At 33.1% G+C, this 20,140-nt stretch overlaps 2 protein-coding genes across 4 annotated transcripts; both read right to left on the reverse strand.

Annotated features, from left to right (window-relative positions):
* Window positions 1–11: 11 nt before the first annotated feature.
* On the reverse strand, window positions 12–2,435 carry LOC130625219 (vomeronasal type-2 receptor 116-like). Its single transcript, XM_057440279.1, has one exon. The coding sequence runs from the start codon at window positions 2,433–2,435 to the stop codon at window positions 12–14; it is 2,424 nt and encodes an 807-aa protein (XP_057296262.1).
* A 9,325-nt stretch (window positions 2,436–11,760) lies between these two features.
* LOC130625882 (angiopoietin-2-like) lies at window positions 11,761–16,022 on the reverse strand. Of its 3 annotated transcripts, XM_057441000.1 has the most exons (6): window positions 15,909–16,022; window positions 15,352–15,732; window positions 13,581–15,179; window positions 13,264–13,468; window positions 12,888–13,154; window positions 11,761–12,350 (listed from the first exon to the last, which is right to left on the reverse strand). In XM_057441000.1, exons 3-6 carry the CDS (start codon window positions 13,944–13,946, stop codon window positions 12,124–12,126), a joined length of 1,065 nt encoding a protein of 354 aa, XP_057296983.1. In that variant the 5' UTR covers window positions 13,947–15,179; window positions 15,352–15,732; window positions 15,909–16,022; the 3' UTR covers window positions 11,761–12,123. The 3 variants fall into 3 exon arrangements, 2 of the variants coding, with proteins under 2 accessions (XP_057296983.1, XP_057296982.1); XR_008981771.1 differs by lacking the exons at window positions 15,352–15,732; window positions 15,909–16,022 and adding an exon at window positions 12,555–12,784 and having other exon boundaries at window positions 12,133–12,350; window positions 13,581–15,242; XM_057440999.1 differs by lacking the exons at window positions 15,352–15,732; window positions 15,909–16,022 and having other exon boundaries at window positions 13,581–15,228.
* Window positions 16,023–20,140: the final 4,118 nt, after the last annotated feature.

Raw genomic sequence — 20,140 nt, forward strand, 5'->3', positions numbered from 1 at the left:
TTCTCTTATAATTAGGCGGATTGGCCTGACTTTTTCTTCTCCAGCGATTTACGTTCTCTTTTCGTTGTGGCTTTAGCAACTTTCTTCTTCATTTCTTGCAACATGGATTCACGGAATGCTTGCGTAGTGTTCCGACTTGGTTGAAATAATATAATGTACACTTTGTTACTGTAAAGAAAGGGCATGTAGAATATATTTGTTAGAAGAAGTACGAATATGTTGACCAATGTTTTTTTTGACTGAACCACCTGGCTATAATATAATGGGAATATGCTGATTAAGCATAAATTTGTGATTAATGCCGCGTACACAATGTCCTTTGCTTCATTAAAATTTTGGGGCAACGTCCTTGCACGGAACGCTTGAATGTTACACATAATTGTTAGAACTAACAGAAACGCAATCTGAATATGCAGATGGCTGTCCGTGTTGCAGAACATGTGCCTTTCCATGCTTTCCTTGTCAAGGGTGGACAACACTTTCACTGGCTTACTAACCAACGTTATTGCGAACAAGGAACATTGAGCTAAAACAGAGATGGCTACAATTACGACTTCAGCTGCTCTAGTCAACACAACTTGTGTATGAGAGAGCTTTAACTTGGCTTGAAACGCAAAGAGTAGTCTCTGCGTTTTTGCTAAAGTTATTGAACATACTAGTGTAAATGCTAACCCTACATAAAATGGAATAGCAGTACAGGTTACAATCGTTGGTTTTGTCATTACCAGCATTATAAATATTGGATAGAAGAAGATTGTATTGATTAGTTGGACAAATGTTCGCCTACTGTCTGTGCTTTTAACGCAAGGCGTTTTCCGGTATTTAAAGAACACCATGAAAATGAAGAGTGCAATGCACATTCCACATCCCGCCAGTGCTAAAGCAAATATTGCAGTTGGGTTTTTATAGTCAACAAATGTTTCTTTATACGGATCATAACAACTGGTAGCATCATATACAGGTATGGTTAGGCCACTACACGGTTCGCAGGGTTGTGTGCCGTATACCGACTTAAAAAATCCTGTTTTGCACCTCCTGCAAGTCCAGCCGTAGGCTCTTCCCCATTTAGTTTCATTCGAAAGTAAACTTTTAAATTTAGATTCCCAGCCTGGTTGACAAGGTTTTTGAAAGCATTGTGAAACAGTTGGGTTTGTTGCATTTTGAGACCAATATAAATTGTTTGGTATTTCATTGGATGGAAATGTAATTCTTGAGACTTCGGTGAATCCAGATAGAGTAAGACCAGTAAAGTCAAAATTGAAAAATAATACAGCATTTCGAATCCACTCCACACTCTTAGACCACGTATTTTCTGCACTAGATTCTGCTTTGTCTCTGCTTGAAAACACTAGGAGAATACGATAAAGGTAACTGTAAAGGCGTACTTGTTGATGGTTTAAAAAGTCCTTCAATGACGTGTCATCTGTCGCATTGGAGATGTTAAAAAACTTCTGTATCCAACGATCTGCAGTCAACTTGGTTATTTTGCTTAACGTATAAGATAGATAGTCTACGCTATCCGAACCGTATTTGTCCATTAGTGCAAATAAACCATCAACTGTATTTTTAGGAATGTATGACAGTCTGAAAAGAAAACTCCGACTTATAATAGCTATCCAAGTTATTCCTGTAATATTTTTTAAACTATAGAGAAATTTTTGCAAATCTCTATCCGTACCCCAAATTATAACAACGCTGATATTTTTGTTTGAAGAAAGGACTTCTATATCGTTAACGTTTGTGTTAGCCGACACACAGATGTCTGTTTTTTCATTTGTTAAAACGTTCCACGTCTCGTTAAGCACTTGGGAAAACTTTACCTTGTCTTTTCCTATTGTAATCAAACCAATATTTTTCCATTGGAATTTAGTAATTAATCGTAGAAGGTGATTGTATGGTTCTCCATCTTCGAATACAGGTACGTAATGTGGGTGAGAATTCGCTACGTCTGGAAAGATTGAAAATTGGTTATTTGAACAAAATGGTATCCTTGTTGGTAATAAAATATTAGCAGTAAGTCTAATCAAGAACTCAGGCATATATCCCAGCACAACTAAGACATTTGATTTCTTGCATTGACATTCTATTTGCCCCATGATTGGAGGCCGCAGAGGATCGGGGTTAGTTTCGCTTCTGTATTCCTTTCCAAGTGCTAATGATAGCAAGATCTCAACTAGCAAGTTTGTATTGTTGCATATATCATATGAGACATACCCAATCTGATTTCCTCCGGAACGTGTTATAGCTAAGTGGTGAATCATCGCTTCAACATCGTAGACGCTCTGATTATATTGCGACCACATAGAGAATATGCCCACAATGTACACTTCACCGTACTTTGTTATTTTCTGTGCCACTTGACATTCTTGTTGCGATGTACCATATCCTGCAGTACATGACAAAAGAAAAACTACGAGATGCATTGCACTAGCCATGATAACCGGTTAGTTCATTATACCTTTTTCAACACTGCTCTTTCTTCAGTCAATTTTAAGTAACGCAATTTTTATCTAATCTTTATTTGACTTTCTATTCGTTTTTATTTTTTACTTTTTTATAAATTTAAAATTTTTTAGTGTTTTTGACAGGAATTGTTTTTCTTTTAACTTTTGCGTACTGTTATATAGTTTAGATTACAAAATACTTTCTTTTTTTATCTTCATTTCTATTTTTACGTTCTAAATACTACCACACGGTGGCTGGAACAGCTGAGATTGTTTGCGTGCAAAAAAAGTAAAGATAACATTGCACCTGTTACTGTTTTGGTTAACAAAGCATTCATATCGTTTAAAAAAATTGTCTTCTTTTTGTGCAACATAAATTGATCTTCTTTGACCTATGAATGTTTCAAAAAAATCCCATCATACCAATAATCAAATGATAATTTTTTTCATTTTATTTCTTTTGCATATCACATTCCGCTTAAATTTTTTTGATTAAAAGACACATCTTTTTAATCTAGTTTTTCTATTTTTTTTGTATCAAGTATTATGGTGTCCTTGTGGTGGTTAGCCTTTTGCTCACTAATGTGTAAAACTGTTTTGTTTTTTCATTTAATTCAACCTTTACGGGAAGCAATTTTATTTAACTTTCTAATTGTCCGAAACATGATAAGAAAGCGACTCTTGTAACAATAAACAGGTTCTTGTTTTTAAAATATATATTTTGCAGACTTGGTGTTAATTTTGTAGTCTGTATATTACACAAGTTGTTTATCGTTTTGTTGGTGCCAAAATTAGTTAAGTATCACCAATACTTTCCATTAGAAAAAGGATTCGCGCAGAAAGAGCAGTTTGTACACTAGCCAAAAAGCGCGAGACATGTACCACTTTGGTGCTGAATAAGACCATGCTAGATTATATGGTAAAGTTTGAAGATGTCAAGTGATACAAGCAGGTTGAGATTAACTGTCTAATTTTTTTTGCCGTGGCCAACACCATGGAGGTTTCAGCAATCGTAAGCGTCACAACAGATCATTGCCTTATAATGTGAAGCACTTAAATTAGACAGCCTTGTTTACGTTACGGGTCAACAGCATTAATTAACGGGCTAAAAGCGTTAAAGATGTTAACGAAAAATTTAGTGTGACTGTTAGGCGTAAAGAGCTTCAATGTTTAACCCACAATACAAAAAAGCTAATAACTTTATCCATTACGTTGGCTTTTGAGATATCATTTTGCTATTTAAAACTTCATCCTGTATTCATCAAAGGAACGCGTCACAAAGCATACAGGGGCTTGCATTCAGAAAGGCGACTAAAAATATAGCGTTTCTATTAATTCCGATTTATATCACATCCAGACCTCCGTATCGGTGACAGGAAATAGCATAACACGGTTTTTGGTCCGTTGGTGTGATTCATGAAGATGCAGCCAATGGCGCAAACTTTAATTCACATGCGCTGTGCACGCAAATATTGTACACATAAAGTTTGGTACTTGTCACAAATACCACCGGCGGATGTTTACAAAAAAGAGGACAACTTCAGTGTTGTTTTTATGTTGTAATCAAACAGGGACTTATAGCTACATTTAGGATTAAGCTAATTTATTTAGTTAATTTTAGTCAAGTTTAAATATTGCACTTTTTTTGTATATAACTAGCTTTTGTTATTTAGCACTATGAAAGCACAAAATGTTGCTAGGTCAAAATGAATGTTAGCAAACAAAGTGTCTATCTCTCAACTAGCCATGAAGGGATTGCCGTTCTGACTGGTAACTTCCTCAGCGAATGTAAAACGAATCATCAACAATATATTCATTAACTATTAACATAGATAACAAAGGAACAAATCACGAGATGAAAAGCTTATCGCAAGATGATATGATTAGAAAACTGTCCACGAGAATTCAAACCAGTTTATTATAAAAGGTACGTGGATGATACATTTGTTTTATTTTCGTCACCGGATGTCATCCTAACATTTTCTTTTCCTTTAAAACTGAAACCAACATTAATTTTTTTCTCCATATTTACATTGCATCTAATCATTGTTATTTGTTACATAAGTTTATAGAAAATCCACTTTGAGTGGTGTTTATACACACTTTGACAGCTTTATCCCTGAAACCTATAAAAAATGTTTCTCGTTCTTTATTATTTAGAAATTTTATCATTATAAACTAGGAAAAAACTATTAAAAACTAATACGTGAAGCATTAATATGATGTAAAGCCACTGTTATTTTTAGGACACACATGGCTTATCAAATCTTTTCCGTTTCAGAGACTAGATATAGATTTGTTATCGGGTATTATTTACAACTGGTATTTAGTCCCGTGGTAAAATCCACTATAGAGATCAAATTAAAAAAAACAGCGAAATTTATTGTTCTTTTCGTCAAATGTTTCGTTGTTTATTCCATTCAAACAAGAATAAATGAAACCAATATGTTTTCTATATAACAGTAGACAATAGAAACGTGCTAAAGGGAATAATAAAAATTAATTACCCGTGACTTTTGTGTAATAAAGTTTACATCATTACACAAAGGTTTTTATGAGAACAAAATAAATCAACCATGACTTTTTTTAACAAAAATTTTAAAATCAATTTGAAAATCACACGAAAGACAGAATAAAAGAAAAGTTTAGCAAAAGCGACACGTTACCGCAGCTGTCTGTTTAGAAAAAACAGCACTACCACTTTGCCTGTCGCAGAGACATGGAACTGGCGTATTATTATATAGACTAGTCGATAAAACCCGTGGAAAAATCCACTTAGGCAGGATAAAAAACATCATTTTAATTTTGATGACGTCAGCAACCCATCCACCAAAAATAATAGAATTTGTTTTCACGTTGCCTCTATTGTGGAGAGCTTAAAGCGTTAATCAAGAAAATGTGCATGATCATGTGCTTTTGATGAGCGGTTAATGAGATATAAGGGTTCAAAAATTTAGCTGACGTTAGCAATGGCCTGACCAAATCAAATTTTTTATAAGAAATTCGTATAGCTGTTGCCTTTATCGTATGGATCTTGAAACGCCGATCAAGGAAATGTATAGGATTGCGTACTTTTGACAAACGGTTGCAGAGATATTAGGGTTTGAATGTTTTTTGATGACGTCATTATCCCGTCCATTCCGAAACGGATTCGGGGACCCAGGTTTGAGAAAAGTACACAAATTGGTCCTAGGTGGTCCCTAGTTACGCGCGCGGTGAAAAAACATTGACGTCATCACCTCGTTTCCAAGTTATTTGGCGTAAAAGTTTTAAGTGCACTGTAATGGCTTCGTCAATTTAATATAGGATATTGTCGTTAAAGTAGTGTTATTGACGTCACGCCGTAACATTAGAAAATTTAACATATTAGACATGCATTTTTCGGCAACATCAAAGGAAAATGAACACATCCAGTTTGCCTGTCACAGAGACACGGAACTGGCATATTATTAGACTAGTCGATAAGGACCGTGGAAAAATCCACTTAGAATAAAGGACAACGAAAAAATAGGTTGCTTTAGATGTTTTTCTGCCGTCAGCAGTGCATATACAAAAAAAATGTTCTTAAAATTTTACACCAATATCAAATGTCAAATCGCATTAAATCCTCCACACAAATCTTACACAAAATGAAAAAGAACAGCATGCAAGGTGCAAAATCTAGTTGATAAAAATTTACAACAACGACACTCACAACATCGACACTCACAACACCAATACTCACTAAACAGACAGTAAGAACACCAACAGTTACAGCACTGACAGTCACAACACGGATAATAACAATGTCAGAAATAACGCGTCTCAAATATGTATACATTTTATAAGTGATTATGTTGAAAACACTCAGAATTTTATTCTGAAATGTCAAAAAGTTGGCCTGCAAGAGTTAGCATAAATCAACAAAAATAAGTTCTTTACACATTTTAAATATTGTCTTATACTTATAAAGGCCATAGTTTGGAAAACATCACATTTAAATCTAGAAAAATCAGTCATTTCAGTTGCATACCATCCTCTTCCACAAAAAATTTACACAAAATGTAAAAATCAACCAGTTAAGAAGAAAAAAATTTTCTTTTTAAGTATGATGATCCGTACTGCCCTTTATCAACAATTTTGAACCTAAATGTCAAAAAATCAATAAGCAAAGGATAAACTTGAATAAAAAAGCTCATTATTTTGGAAACATTGTATACGGTTTGTAAACAAAAGTTTACACAAAATGTAAAATAGATTGGTTTTTGAGAAGCACATCTAAATCAACAAAATAATTTCATTCAGCATATCGTATATTGCCAATACCCATTAATCTTCCACAAAAAGGTTATAAAACACATCAAAATTTAGAAAAATCAGTCATTTCAGTGTATACAGTCCTCGCCCGTTAGATTACAAAATATAAAAAACAAAAACAGTTTCAGTCAGAACATTAAGTATTTTTTTATCATCAGCAAACATTTATATATCCCTAAAAAATTTTGTAAAATTTTCAAGAAAAACAAAACCGTGAAACCATGGAATTTTCTTCCAACAAAAATGACATCACATACAGTTAGTTCTCTCCAACAATAGTTTATATTACGAAATATAAAAACATCATCTTATACAACAGCTTACAGTGAAGTCCGATTCTACAAAAATTTGTTCTTTCAGTACATATTGCATGTGGTCTATTTCCACAAAAGTTTACACAAAATTTTAAAAAACAGAATTTTGCAACACAAACAATATTAAACTGACTTAATCATACCATCTTCTCATAATTTTTTTTAACCCAGTCATCATTAACCCACGTAAATTTCCAATCGAATGTAAAAAAAAAAACCTGGCAAAAAGCCTGGCATATTACATGTAGGCTGACAAAAGTTTAACGGGATGTCAGAAACAAAACAATAAATATTGTGGTCCCCATTGTAAAGTTCATTAGGTAATGTGAAAAAATTATACTCTATAGGCATAACAATGAGTCACACCATCCTAAAAGTTCAAGAAAGATTTTGTAGCTAGCTTGTTACATCATAATTCGTGTTCAAAAAAGAAGAGATAGGTTAGAGGTATAGCTAAGCTTGGGATGGGAGCCTTGAAGCTAACATTAGCTATCAGATAACAGTAGGTAAGACACCCAGTTAAATATACTTGAACTGGGGAGACTTAACTGGGTCTATAGCTAGCTATTCATGCTTAGTTAAAGACATTATAAAGAGAAACAATAGTAATGTAAAACAAACCAAAGTTTTATGTTTTTCCAGCAAATTAGTTTGTTAGCCAGCTAAAAGCTTTATCTAGCATTTTGAATTTTAGTACAAATCCATTAGTTACACACCAGGGGGTACATTAATTATGCAAAAAATTGTAAACAAATATGGCTAGCTTTTTTATTTTTAAAAAACGCGGTAAAAACTTTAAGAATTTGGAGCTTTAATGGATTTCTTTGAGAATGCGATTCTGCTTGAGAATTTTAAGTGTACTACATAAAAAAAAGTAACACGCAGCTTCAGCAACGTAAAAACGGAACGGAACGTCTAAATATACCAAAGTTCTTACTTTTCCTGAATTCCAATCCACTTAAAACTCTAGTATGCATTTTCTACTTCTAACTTTACTACTTCCTAGCTCCACTCTTCACTTCCGAAGTAACTTCTTGTGGCTTTCAACTTTATTTTTCTACTTCTACTTCTTTACTTAGATTTTTTTTTTCTCTGAATCACTTTTTGCACTTTCTTCAAGACAAAGGGACCTTTCTTTTGTGCTTTTTTCGGTGTCGAGGGACACCATTTTTGGAAAGTTAGCCGTTGAATTTATTTCAGCAAATCAAATTGAGTCGTTTTCATCACGTGACGTAAACAAAGTAAACCCGCTAGCAAAATGGACATAATTTTTTTGGCGACTTCAAAGAGAATTTCGGCAACATCAAAGGAAAATGACGATATCAACTTTGCCTGTCACAGACACACGGAACTGGCGTATTATTATATAGATAGTCGATAAGGCCCGTGGAAAAATCCACTTAGGCAGAAGGACAATGGAAAAATAGGTTGTTTTAGATTTATGCTGACGTCAGTAGTGCAAATACAAAATAAATATATTTTTTTAGAAATTTGTATACCTGTTGCCTTCATCGTATATATCTTGAAATGCTGATCAAGAAAATGTTTATGATCATGTATCTTTGACAAACGGTTGCAGAGATATCAAGGTTTAAAGGTTTTTTGATGACGTTATCAAACCGTCCATTCCGAAACGGATTAGGGGACCCAGGTTTGGAAAACTTACTCAAATTGGTCCCAGGTTGTCCCTAGTTACCCACGCGGTGAAAAAACATTGACGTCACCACCTCGTTTCCAAGTTATTTGGCCTCAAAGTTTTAAGTGCATTGTAATGGCTTCACTAATCTTAATTAACTTTCCTTTGACGTCAATACTATTTTATCGGTAAAGTTTGGTAAATTACAGAACAATTTTATAGGCGATGTTTTATAGAATTTGTTAAAGAAAATTTTGAAGAATGTAATCCACTTTGCAAAAGTGACAGACAGACACACGGAACTGGCGTATTATTATATAGATTGTCAAAGTGTAAACAAGCCTTAACTTCCGTTTAGATCATAGATACAATTTTAAACTCACCACCTGCGAAAACAAGTTGATTTCATATGATATAGCCTAAAATTTTGTCTATGAATCTTTCTACTTTTTCTAAAAAACATGATCACATGATTTTTGACTTAAAAGTTCTGATAATTGTGCTTATTAATGAATGATATCATGGAGTAGAAAAAACGCAGTGCTGTTTTAAAAGTTATCAAGGTATGTGGTGATGTAAATATGCTTTTACCTATCTAGTTTGATATTTTGAGCATATTGATATTAATACTTAAGGCTAAAATACACGGTAAGTTTAAATAGACTGTGTAAATATAAGATAAAAAACTTCCGTGTAAACAGGAAAGATGTACAACTTTTTTCGGTTTTAAAAGTTAAGTTAAAATGTATAGGTTTCTTTAAAAAAAAATTTTTACAGTAAATACCAAATAAAAAACACGTTTATCTTTCATTGCGGTTATTGCTATAGCAGCAGAAGGGGTAATCGTAGAAGAAAAAAAGCAGACTACTGGTTAGAAACCGAAAATATATGCTCAAATCTTTAGTTTAACAATACCTCAATAATTATTCTGTTAATTTCAATAGAAAAAACTTAGGAAAAGTTGAACATGTCCAACTTTTAAAAAAACTTATAAAACCGAGAAAAGTTGTACATCTTTGCTATTTACACGGTAAGTCTTACATTTAAACGGTCCATTTAAACTTACCGTGTATTTTAGCCTTAAGTTTTTTCTATTGAAATTAACAGAATGATTAATGGCTATTGTTTAAACGAAAAATGTGAGCATATTTTTTTAAATTTCTAATCATAACCCCTTTTTTTCTTTCAGCATTTCGCCTGCCGCTGCTATAACAATACATGCAACGGAAGCATTTCGCCTGCCGCTGCTATAACAATACATGCAACGGAAGATTTACGAGTTTTTTTCTTTGGTATTCATTGTAAAGAAAGAGTTTTTTAGAAAAACTTATACATTTTAACTTAACGTGTAGACAGGTATATTACCTGCAACGAAACTTGTAAGTTTTTTCTTACAACTAGTCGTTAGCCCGTGGAAAATCCACGGGTTCGCCCGTCGCAGCTAAGCTACCATTTTGCGTGACAGACAGACAGACAGACAGACGTATATGGGCATTATAATATAGACTAGTCGTTGCCCGTGGAAAAATCCACGGGTTCGCCCGTCCTTTGAATTTACCCGTGGCAACAAAGTGGATAAGAATATATCGCATTTGATATTCGTGTTTCCGTAACATCATTTTCTAACTTAGCGGGGGTCCGCGCAGAGACAGACAGACGACGGCTATTATTATAGAGATAGCCGTTAACCCGTGGAAAAATCCACGGGGTCGCCTGTCCTTTATATATCGCATTTCGTGTTTCCGTAACAGGGCGCGGCTTTCGCGGACAGACAGACAAAATACGGCTATTATTAAAGAGACTAAACGGTCCGTTTAAACTTACCGTGTATTTTAGCCTTTAGTTACCCTGATTATCATTCATACCAGCAATCGTTTCTGAGCATCTAATCGATGATGTCATAGTTTTGCATAACTAGCAAACTTTTATCTCCCCAAACCAAGAAAGATTTTTCAAAAAAAAATAAAGACACTCATAGACAACTTTTAAAGCTGTCTTTAATTTTTTCTTGTTATTAACGAAATAAAGTTTGTTTTAAAATATGCCTAGCTTTACTATCTTTCTTTTTTTTTAAAAAAAACTATATATCGAAAAAATCCAAACTTTTAATCAGGTATTTCTAGCAACACTCAAATTTTCACAAATGTAGCTATATATCTCATGTTTTTGAATTGTGGCAGACTACATAGTTTGTTTCCTCTGGCTGTTGGTTTATATATTTTAAGCTAAATAACTAGGATATATACACTAGATCGGCTCGAAAATGTAATACATACTGTGGTTTCAAAATTTAGTATTACCAAACAGTTGTTCCAGCTGAGAATAAAAAAAAAACCATGTGACTATTGAGTCAAGTAACCTGGCAGCTAGCTATGTAGCTAATTCTTATCAGATTTAGTTCGTACTTTCAGACCCTATATGCTTTCTGGGAATCGTTTATAAATGTTAGGCAATCCACTTATTAATTGTTTAATTGTCAAACACGAATGGTTTGTTCCAAATTTTTGAAATACTGCTGCCTGAAGTTATGAAAATAAGGCCTTTCCAACTATCAGATGAATCCACAGTTTGATGTTGTTTAAACTACATAAAATCAACCAAATTATCTGTAAACTTTTATATATTGATTCTTAATTTAAACAATTAATGATAGTTCCTCAACAATCAAAATCAGAACTTTTAATTTGTTATCATGATGTTGTATAACATCATCAAGGTCTTCTTGGATACCGGTAAAGTGTCGTACAAACAGGCGCCATTAGGAAAACGTTTTTGGTTAAAAAGCGCGCTATCGACATTTGCTTTTTGCATTGCGTTTAAAACACTCTCCCCTATGCAGTGTGAGTGAAAAGATAAAAAAAAGAAAAAGAAGAAAAAAAAAAATAAGAAGAAAAAAGAAGAAAAAAGAAAAAGAAAGACATGTTATGGCCATACCATTAGACATTTTTTTTAGGATTAATAAATTACATAAATTCGTTATAAATACCGATTAATAAGCTTGGGTTTTCTTGGCACATTTAAAGCGCTCAAATTTTACGAGTTTATTTTCTTTTTGTGTTTTCTTTGTGATTACATTTCAGTGCATCGCTACAAAACAAGGCCATCTTTATATAGATCGATCACGTGATTTTAAAATATCCAATAAAATATCGCAAAAGAACATGAACAATGGAAGACTGTGGGATAACATATTTATTTACAAGTGTAAGTGTAAGTGATAGAAAAAATTTAAAAAAGGCAAAAACTATCATATGTACATTAAAAGGTAAACTATTTATAAAGGTGAAACAGTAACATGAATTAAGGAGTTTAATAACATCGTGTATTTTGTTTCTGTTGTGTATTTCATTATTACCTTGTTGTGGGTTTCAGTACTAGCTGTTTGTGTATATCAAAACGCGACATGCTAAGGTTAGGAGTACATGCGCACATTTTATGTCTCTTTTCTTTTCACTTTGAGAACAATATCGGTAAAGAACTTGTTTGGGTCATCATTTGTTTTTTGCTTCCAATATCCGGTGAAGAAATTCGCCGTACCAGCATACCAATTTCCAGCTTTCTCTTCCCTAGCAGTTGTTTGGTGTTCTCCATAATCATACGTACTGAATTCTCTGTCTACGGAAGTAGAGAATTCATCTATCAGATCTGCTTGTCCTTCTTCTAAAATAATAAAATTTTCGGGTTTGAAAGGGCTTAATACACATATACTAAGTTCAGGGATAAGAAAAGTTGTAAAAATATGGAACCCGAGTAAGTTTTGGGAAAGATCAAGTTCATTGTGATGATATTGCACCAAGTTTAATAAGTTTGCAGACCAGAAACATTCAACAATGAATCAAGCAATGTCATTTTACTTTTACTTACGAATTTCGTTTGTAAAATTTCAGGAAATGAATGTTTTATTTTTTTTTGTTATTTTATTCTAATACGCTGTTCTTTCATGTCGCAGTACCCCCATACTATTATAGAAACGGTAAAATGTTTGTTATGGGCGTTGCTATGCACTTAAACTTGCTGTTCATCTCGGATGAATTTTCTCTGTAATAATGGTCAATTTTTGGGGTGAAATTTCAAATACTTTGAGGGTATTTCACCTAAAACAATGAGAAATAAAGTATTGTGAATAATGATGAGCAAATAATGATGAGCATTGGTAAAGGTTCTAAGTATGGTAATCATAAAAAACAAACTACTCACCGTTCGACAATAAATGGTATCCATTTACTGTTAACAACTTGAAATTAGAATGGTCATTCTCAAGTTTAAAGTTCTCGTAATAAAACTCATATGTACCCATTGGACCAGACATATGCACATACAACTCAGTAGGGAACGCCTTGGTTGTTGCTTTTACCAACTTGTGTCCGATATAAAAGTAAGAGCTTCCTCCAAATCCGAGTCTGTACTCTTCCCAGCTTCGGTTAAAATCTCCTCCTCTTTTCATGTGTAAAATAACAAGCGAACCTAAAACACGAAGACCGGAAGTGTAAAAAGCATTGAATGGCCAGTTCAGGAAACTATTTCACAACAAACAGTAGCAGAAAATAAATGATTATGGAACCAAATCTTTTACCTAGGGGGTTGTTTCCGTCACATAACAGACAAAAAGGCGTCCTTAGATATACTTCATGGAAAACCCAAGAACTTTTATTGTTTGTTGGGCACCACTGTCCTACTGCTAGGTTTGTTTTGTTTTTGCAGCTGTGTGACATCATGGAATGGTCTGGAATACACCTCTGGTGTTTTGGACATATCGTGTCATCTTTTGTGCATGGATTCTAATAAAGGGTGACATGCATGAATCTTTTAGAAAAATATTTCCATCTACAATTAAATATAGTAATACGTCTACTTATTATCAAATTTCTAGTTTGTCTCAAACATGCTTACCGAGATAGTGTAATGTGTTGCGGAGGTGTGTCTTTCCAGTTTGCAAGGATCACTGTGAAAGTTCTTAGTAAACAGTTCGCATTGCAAATCATTACTTGTTGGTAACAAATTCATACTCTTACACGCTTCATTGAGTATACACAACCTTTGACAAACTGCAACACTCGTAACTTTTTGTTCATGAAATGCAGTAGCGTTGAAATATCTTTCGGTATATTTTGCAAAGTTTATCCAAGCAACTTTAACGTTGTTGAAATTTTGTGAGTTTCTCATACGTTGTACAGTGGTGCTGCTTATTGTAATCAACGTTGTGAAAAAGAACGTTAGTTTTATACATATGGATAATTTCTTTCGTAACTTCACCATTCTTGTCTTTCTCTTTTAAAATTTTTCAAGAAGTAAACCTTTTCAAAACAAATCTATCGTAAGCACCTTAGTAGCCATGACTGTAATTCATAAATCAAACAGATCACCAATCGATTGAAAGCTCAGTTGAATCAAGCATTCTCAATGTTGTTTGAGCCAATTTGTCACATTATTCAAGTTAGAAATTGTTAATTTTTAATTTTATACAGACCAGGGTTAGAGTTTCAAAGTCTAAGTTCTCTTACTCACTTTGTGAAGATAATACTAAAACTAGAACAGCTTGAGACGGGTGAGCAACGCCTTTGAAAGTATCGTTGTTATGCAAAAGAAGTATTTTCGAATAGAATACTGAAACTGTCTTTGTCAAGTAATAGACGCATAGTATCATTCCATTTAAGTATAGAAAGATAGAAAAAATTTCACGAATCTAATAGTTCTTAGTCAGGCGATAATATCCGAAATGGTGCTATCTTCTAACAAAATATTATACTCCCTGATCTGAACCATTTTTTTAACTTTATCCACAAAATCATACAATTACTTCAAGCTCCAAATTTATGATCTCTGGAAAACATAATTAATTTACGATTTTTGTTGTCATTTCATCTGACAGATAAGTTTGATATCTAACAGCGCTCAAAATCGGTGAAGTATCGTTGGAATCTAGAACCGAGAATGTGGTTACTTTTGTAGTCGACAATTTCTCTCCATAAAAGTTCCTTAGACTAAGATTTGTGATACTGTATTGCTTTTCCTCAATAACAGAATCAATTAAATCATTCCTGTTCCGTCATAAAGAACCGCCTCACGTAGAGGCAATTTTCCATTTGAAGTTGTTACCATTATCAATTCTTTGAGCCATTTTAACGATCCAACAACATCATAGGTTCCAACGTTTTGACACAGGATTTCTTTTATTGTAACTGCACTAGAATCATACGAGAATGTCACCTGATTCGAAGTTTGAATTCTGCTCCCCCGGAAAGAATTGAAGAAAAACGTTCCTGTGGTGGAAGAAGGTTAAAGGTTTGAAAACTGCACTGGTTGCGATGAAGACTTGTAACCTGTCAACAATCCAATTGATATGCTTAAATTTAAGTTTTTCATGATTCGAATGATTGCGTTTTCTGTTTCCGTGGTTTTCATCAAAACATCAATGAATTCATTACCAGATTTAGATATAATTGAGTTAACCGTCACTATGTAGTCATCAAATAGCAGAATGTAGATTTCCTAATTATACATACAAATGTGTTTGTGTTATGTCTAATTGAAACAATAAAATTATATTTAAACTTTAAAGGGACTTGTATTAATAACAGATTAACGATTTTTGATTTGATTGCTAAAACAATGACAATGAGTAATATAATAATTACTTTGAATTATTAAAGATAAATCATACCAATTAGAGTTGGAGAAGGAGAACTTTTAAACCGTTTATTTGGAGATGGCGATATTGGTGGAGAGTATCCAGTGAAGAGCTTTGTTGGAGTGAAGGGTGGTGATTTCAGGTCATTTGAGGTTTGTAGTTTCTCAGCATCTTTACGTGTGACCTTACAAGGAGTGACTTGTGTTGATTTGGATGGATCGAAGTTACTTGGTGACTGAATGTTCTTGTTATTTTTGCTGGTGAGCTTGGTTGGAGTAACTTGTGGTGATTTGGATGGGTCCAAATTACTTGACGATTGAAGATTCTTGTTATTTTTGTCATTTAGCTTCATTGGAGTGACTGATTTGGTTGAACTTTTAGTATCAGGAGAGAGATCGCTGTTTTTGAGATGAGCTGCATTTAATGGAACAAACAAAACATTTAAGAGTTTTAAGACATTGTATTACGTATATGAAAACTTGAAATTTTACATTAAGACGGGATGGAATTGAGCAATAACGAAAATAAATAAAAATAATAATGAAAAAGAAAGAAAGAAAGAAAGAAAAGAAAAGAAAGTAAAAACTTACATGTACATTGGAAATGTTTCGGCTGTTGCTGCTGGAATTCCAACGGATTTTTTGTTCTCGATTTTTTTCCTTTATATATAAATGATTCTTTCTCTTTTTTATCCATTTTTACTTTAAATCTAACATTTGAAATATATAAATATACATCTTATGAGAAATCCTCCAAAAGCTATCAAATCACATGGCAAATTTTGACGGGATTTACGAAAATTAGAATTTAACCAAAACTTTTCCCCTTAAAACACTGTACAATTTATGGCATCATAAAATTAAAAAAATCGTTACTTTGACAGAATCATGTTGTGAAAAAAAGACTTTTTCAACTTCAGCCTCCACCCTATATTTTGAAAAAGTGATTGTTTAACATAAACATGATCCAAAATAGAACCACTAATGAAAGTTGATCTTTCAAATAATTGGTCATACAAATTTAAGACATTTCTCAAATTTTCATTTAGTAGAATATTAAAGTCACCTACAATTACATCAATATCATGTGTGCTGGTTAAATATCTCAAAAAGTCGTAAACCTCAGGAGTCAAAGTGTTGTTTTTCCTATAAAGAAGCATTACTGTCAATTCAAATGTTCCAACATTTGTTTTGAAAATTGAAAAACCATTTCCATCAAATTCACGAACCAAATCTATTTTATCTGTATAATAAACAGCCAAACCTAGAAATCTATCCTCATTTTTATTTAAAATGTAATTAAAATTGTCTATATGAATATCAGTTAGTTCGGTTGTTAATTGGGTTTCAGTACAAAGGATGATGTTACTATTTGTAAGTGATGAATCAGATCTCATATCAACGATGTGTCGACTTCAAGATTGTGCATTACAAATTTTGAATTCTAAAAATATATTATTTTCTAATTGATCTTAATCATTTAGACTTTCTAATATTTGTTCTTGTCTAAGATAATCATATTCTGTTTTTACCCTTCCATCTACTACTATAACTTTTTTATCAAATTTGCCTGTTAAAAACAATCCCTCTAGTGAAGTTACACGGTTTATTACTACATAAAATTGACCTGGATTAAATGACCTATGTTTTAATAAATCAAACGATTTGATCCAAACTAAGACCTTGAACTTTGTTTGTACATCCCCACGATATTGGAAATTGAGTTCTTTTAATAGCTGGTGCACTATCACGCTTTGCATTTGTATCAAGTGTTACTCTTTTAATAGGAACAGCATCAAAATGTCTTCCTAATTGACTCTGCTTTTTCTTAAGTCCAGTTTTAACCCTATTCGGTCCGGGGTTTTTCGAACATACTACGACCGGAAGGGGGGGGGGGGGGCGGAGTCCGCCCCCCCTTGATAACTTTTCATAAGGTTGTTCAAATTGAATGAAACTTGGCACACTTATAGTACGTCATAAAAGAAACAAAATGGCAGCAATAAATTTTTGCTTGCGTCAGCACATTTTCTGTGACGTCATCAGAAGCTTGTGTTTTGTTAAAAATGCCACTATCTGCTTAAAATTTAATTACTTTTGTTCCACAGCGAATTTTTGCATTCTGTTCGAAGTTTCTGAAAGCTAAATAAAAGTTACTTAACATATTTTCCGGTTTTTACGTGAATCGCATAAAAAAGTGCCAAAAATTGCCCGAATATCCGGGTTTTCAAGAGTTTCGGGTAAAATCGGACAAAATCGGCAAATCGGATTAATCACGTGTCCAAATTATTCAAAATGATTCTTCTTAATAAAACAAAGTTGCGTTGCAAGTTTCAAGTTCTTAAGATCATCCTAACAGGAGTTATTAATTTTTCCATTATAAGGATTTCATAGAGATTTTTAGGGGTAGTATCGAGTAATGGCCAATATCAAGGCCTCTGAAAGGTATGGGACCAAAGAATTTGGCATGTAGGTGCTTAATAGATAAATATTAAAACTCAGTAAGTTTCATAGCCATATAACGTAGCAATACGGAGTTATTAAAAGAAAACCGTCAGAGGGGGGGGCGGAATCCGCCGCACCCCCGGACCGAATAGGGTTAAGATAATCAAACTTAATGATAATAGTTTCAACTTTCTTATTCTTCTAATGAATGTGCATAATAGTTCTAATTTACCCGTTATTTAGATTGTCAGATAAGTCAACGTTCCTTGTAAACAGAGTTCTTGCCCCAATTTTTACTTTTAGATGAAAAATTAAACCTTTAGTTTGACTCAAAGACATGTTCAAAATTCTATCGTATATATGATTTGAAACAGAATTTGGTACTTGGTCTATAGCTTCAATTGTTAGAACAGTTTGATCGGTCATTTCCAACATTGTCTGTGTTAATTCACCAATATTCAGTAAATCAATAAATGAAGAATCCTCTCTTTGTCTCATGACGTCAGTTAATTCGCAAAATTTGAAAGCTCTCCACAGATGATGTATATCAAATATTTCATAATAGTAGTCAGCATATATTGGTTTCTTGAGAACTGGAAGAAGTTGATAAAGATCACCAACAAAAATAATTGTAGAAGTTCTGAAATTTAATGTTTTAGAAACGGATGAATATAATGTTTTAATCAAAAAGCTTTTTCCAGTACCTGCATTTCCTGTAACAAAGAGTCTTAATGGTGGAATTTTCAAGGTACTGTCAGCAGATCTGTTTTGTACACTTTGCCTTGCCCATCTATTAACAACATTAAATATCGCTTTTTGTTTTGGGTTTAATTGAGAAATCAATAAGTTTATTTCTTCATTAAAAGATGAATTTTCAGAACCTGAAGCAGTAGGAAAATTTTCACACACTTGAAAATCAACAATATTTTCATCTTCAGAATCACGTCACTATGTCTATTGCATTATTAAAAGATCTCCCCCTGCTGACATCAGATCAGAAAATTAAAAAATTAAGGAAAATATTGACTAAGCCTTCTCGTCTGTATTTTTTTCGTTTTTTTATAAAAAACCACATTATAAGAAACTAACCTCCAAAAAAATTAATAAACTTTTACTAGTTGTGAAATTCAAAAAACATTTTTTTAGCATATGTTTTACATCAATCATTTAACTGGCATTCAGGTATTATCACCCAGTATAACTAGAAATTGGACAAATATCGAGTAGTTTCTCCTGACAACGAGAAAACAATTAAAAAATTGACGATTTCAACGGATTAAGCATCATTTTAGATAAAAAAGTAAAAAGCAAAGAATGGCGAGAAACCTTTTCTTGCATAAGAGTGTTGGTGAAAGTCTGTTTTTTGTATCAAATTATGTTTTGATTAAACATACCTATGAATGTCTTATAGACTCCGACAACACAAAGAAACTAGTTAGGAAAATTTTTCTAGTAATATTATTTCAGCATTTCAGAATTGGCCGTTTGCTTGGTTTCTCATAAAAGTAGGGGTGTATATTGCAAATGTAACGATTGACTTCTACGCCTTCTTATACTTTCTTTATTAACAAGCTTCATGCTAAGTTTATTATTAGAACAGGTCAGATATAAATGGAATAACGAACGTGCACAAGAACAAGCCCTCAGATTGGACACAAGAAGCGGTCAGGTATCCCATTTTTTATTGCTTTATGGCAACCTCGGTTTCAGGTCTCTTTGCCTATTTCGTTAGAATGGTGTCCGAAAAACAAGAAGATAAAACAACTCTCGAAACAAAGTTGATATAATGCGTTACAAAAACTGCAGACTGATGACGTTTAAAAGGAACTCGAACGCATAGCTCAGGGGAGAAGATATATTATGTTTGTCTGGTTGAAAAATTTGATGTCGACATCAAGAAGGAGTGCCTCAAAATTAGTTTTGTTATGTTATAATTGGTGGGAAACAATGTTAATTGCAAATTGATTGCTATTTTTGCTTCGTTGACTGACCAACAAATAGTTTCAATTTTTAATGAAGTAGTTAAATGAATAAGTAAACGAGTTAGCATATTCGATTGTAAACTCAACAGGGGGTACGCAGTAGTCATAATAAAGCTATATGCCGCATAAATATAATAGCGTTTATCTTGTTAAAAAGATTTTATACTCTTTAATTTGTTTTAAGCTTAAGTTATTAATTCTATATTTTAATTGTTATTGTATTAATTTTTTTTTATTTTCATTTGTAAACAAATCCCAAATTTAATTAAATCTGACGACAAACTTTTCTTTCACAACATTTCCGCATGCGATGTTATTGAAAGCAAACCCCCCTGTTATAATATGACTTATGAAAATAATATTCCTCTTTGATGTCGATTTCAACAATATTATTGTTTT

Source organism: Hydractinia symbiolongicarpus, chromosome 14 (genome assembly GCF_029227915.1).
Source record: "Hydractinia symbiolongicarpus strain clone_291-10 chromosome 14, HSymV2.1, whole genome shotgun sequence".
In the NCBI taxonomy this organism is placed as follows: domain Eukaryota; kingdom Metazoa; phylum Cnidaria; class Hydrozoa; order Anthoathecata; family Hydractiniidae; genus Hydractinia; species Hydractinia symbiolongicarpus.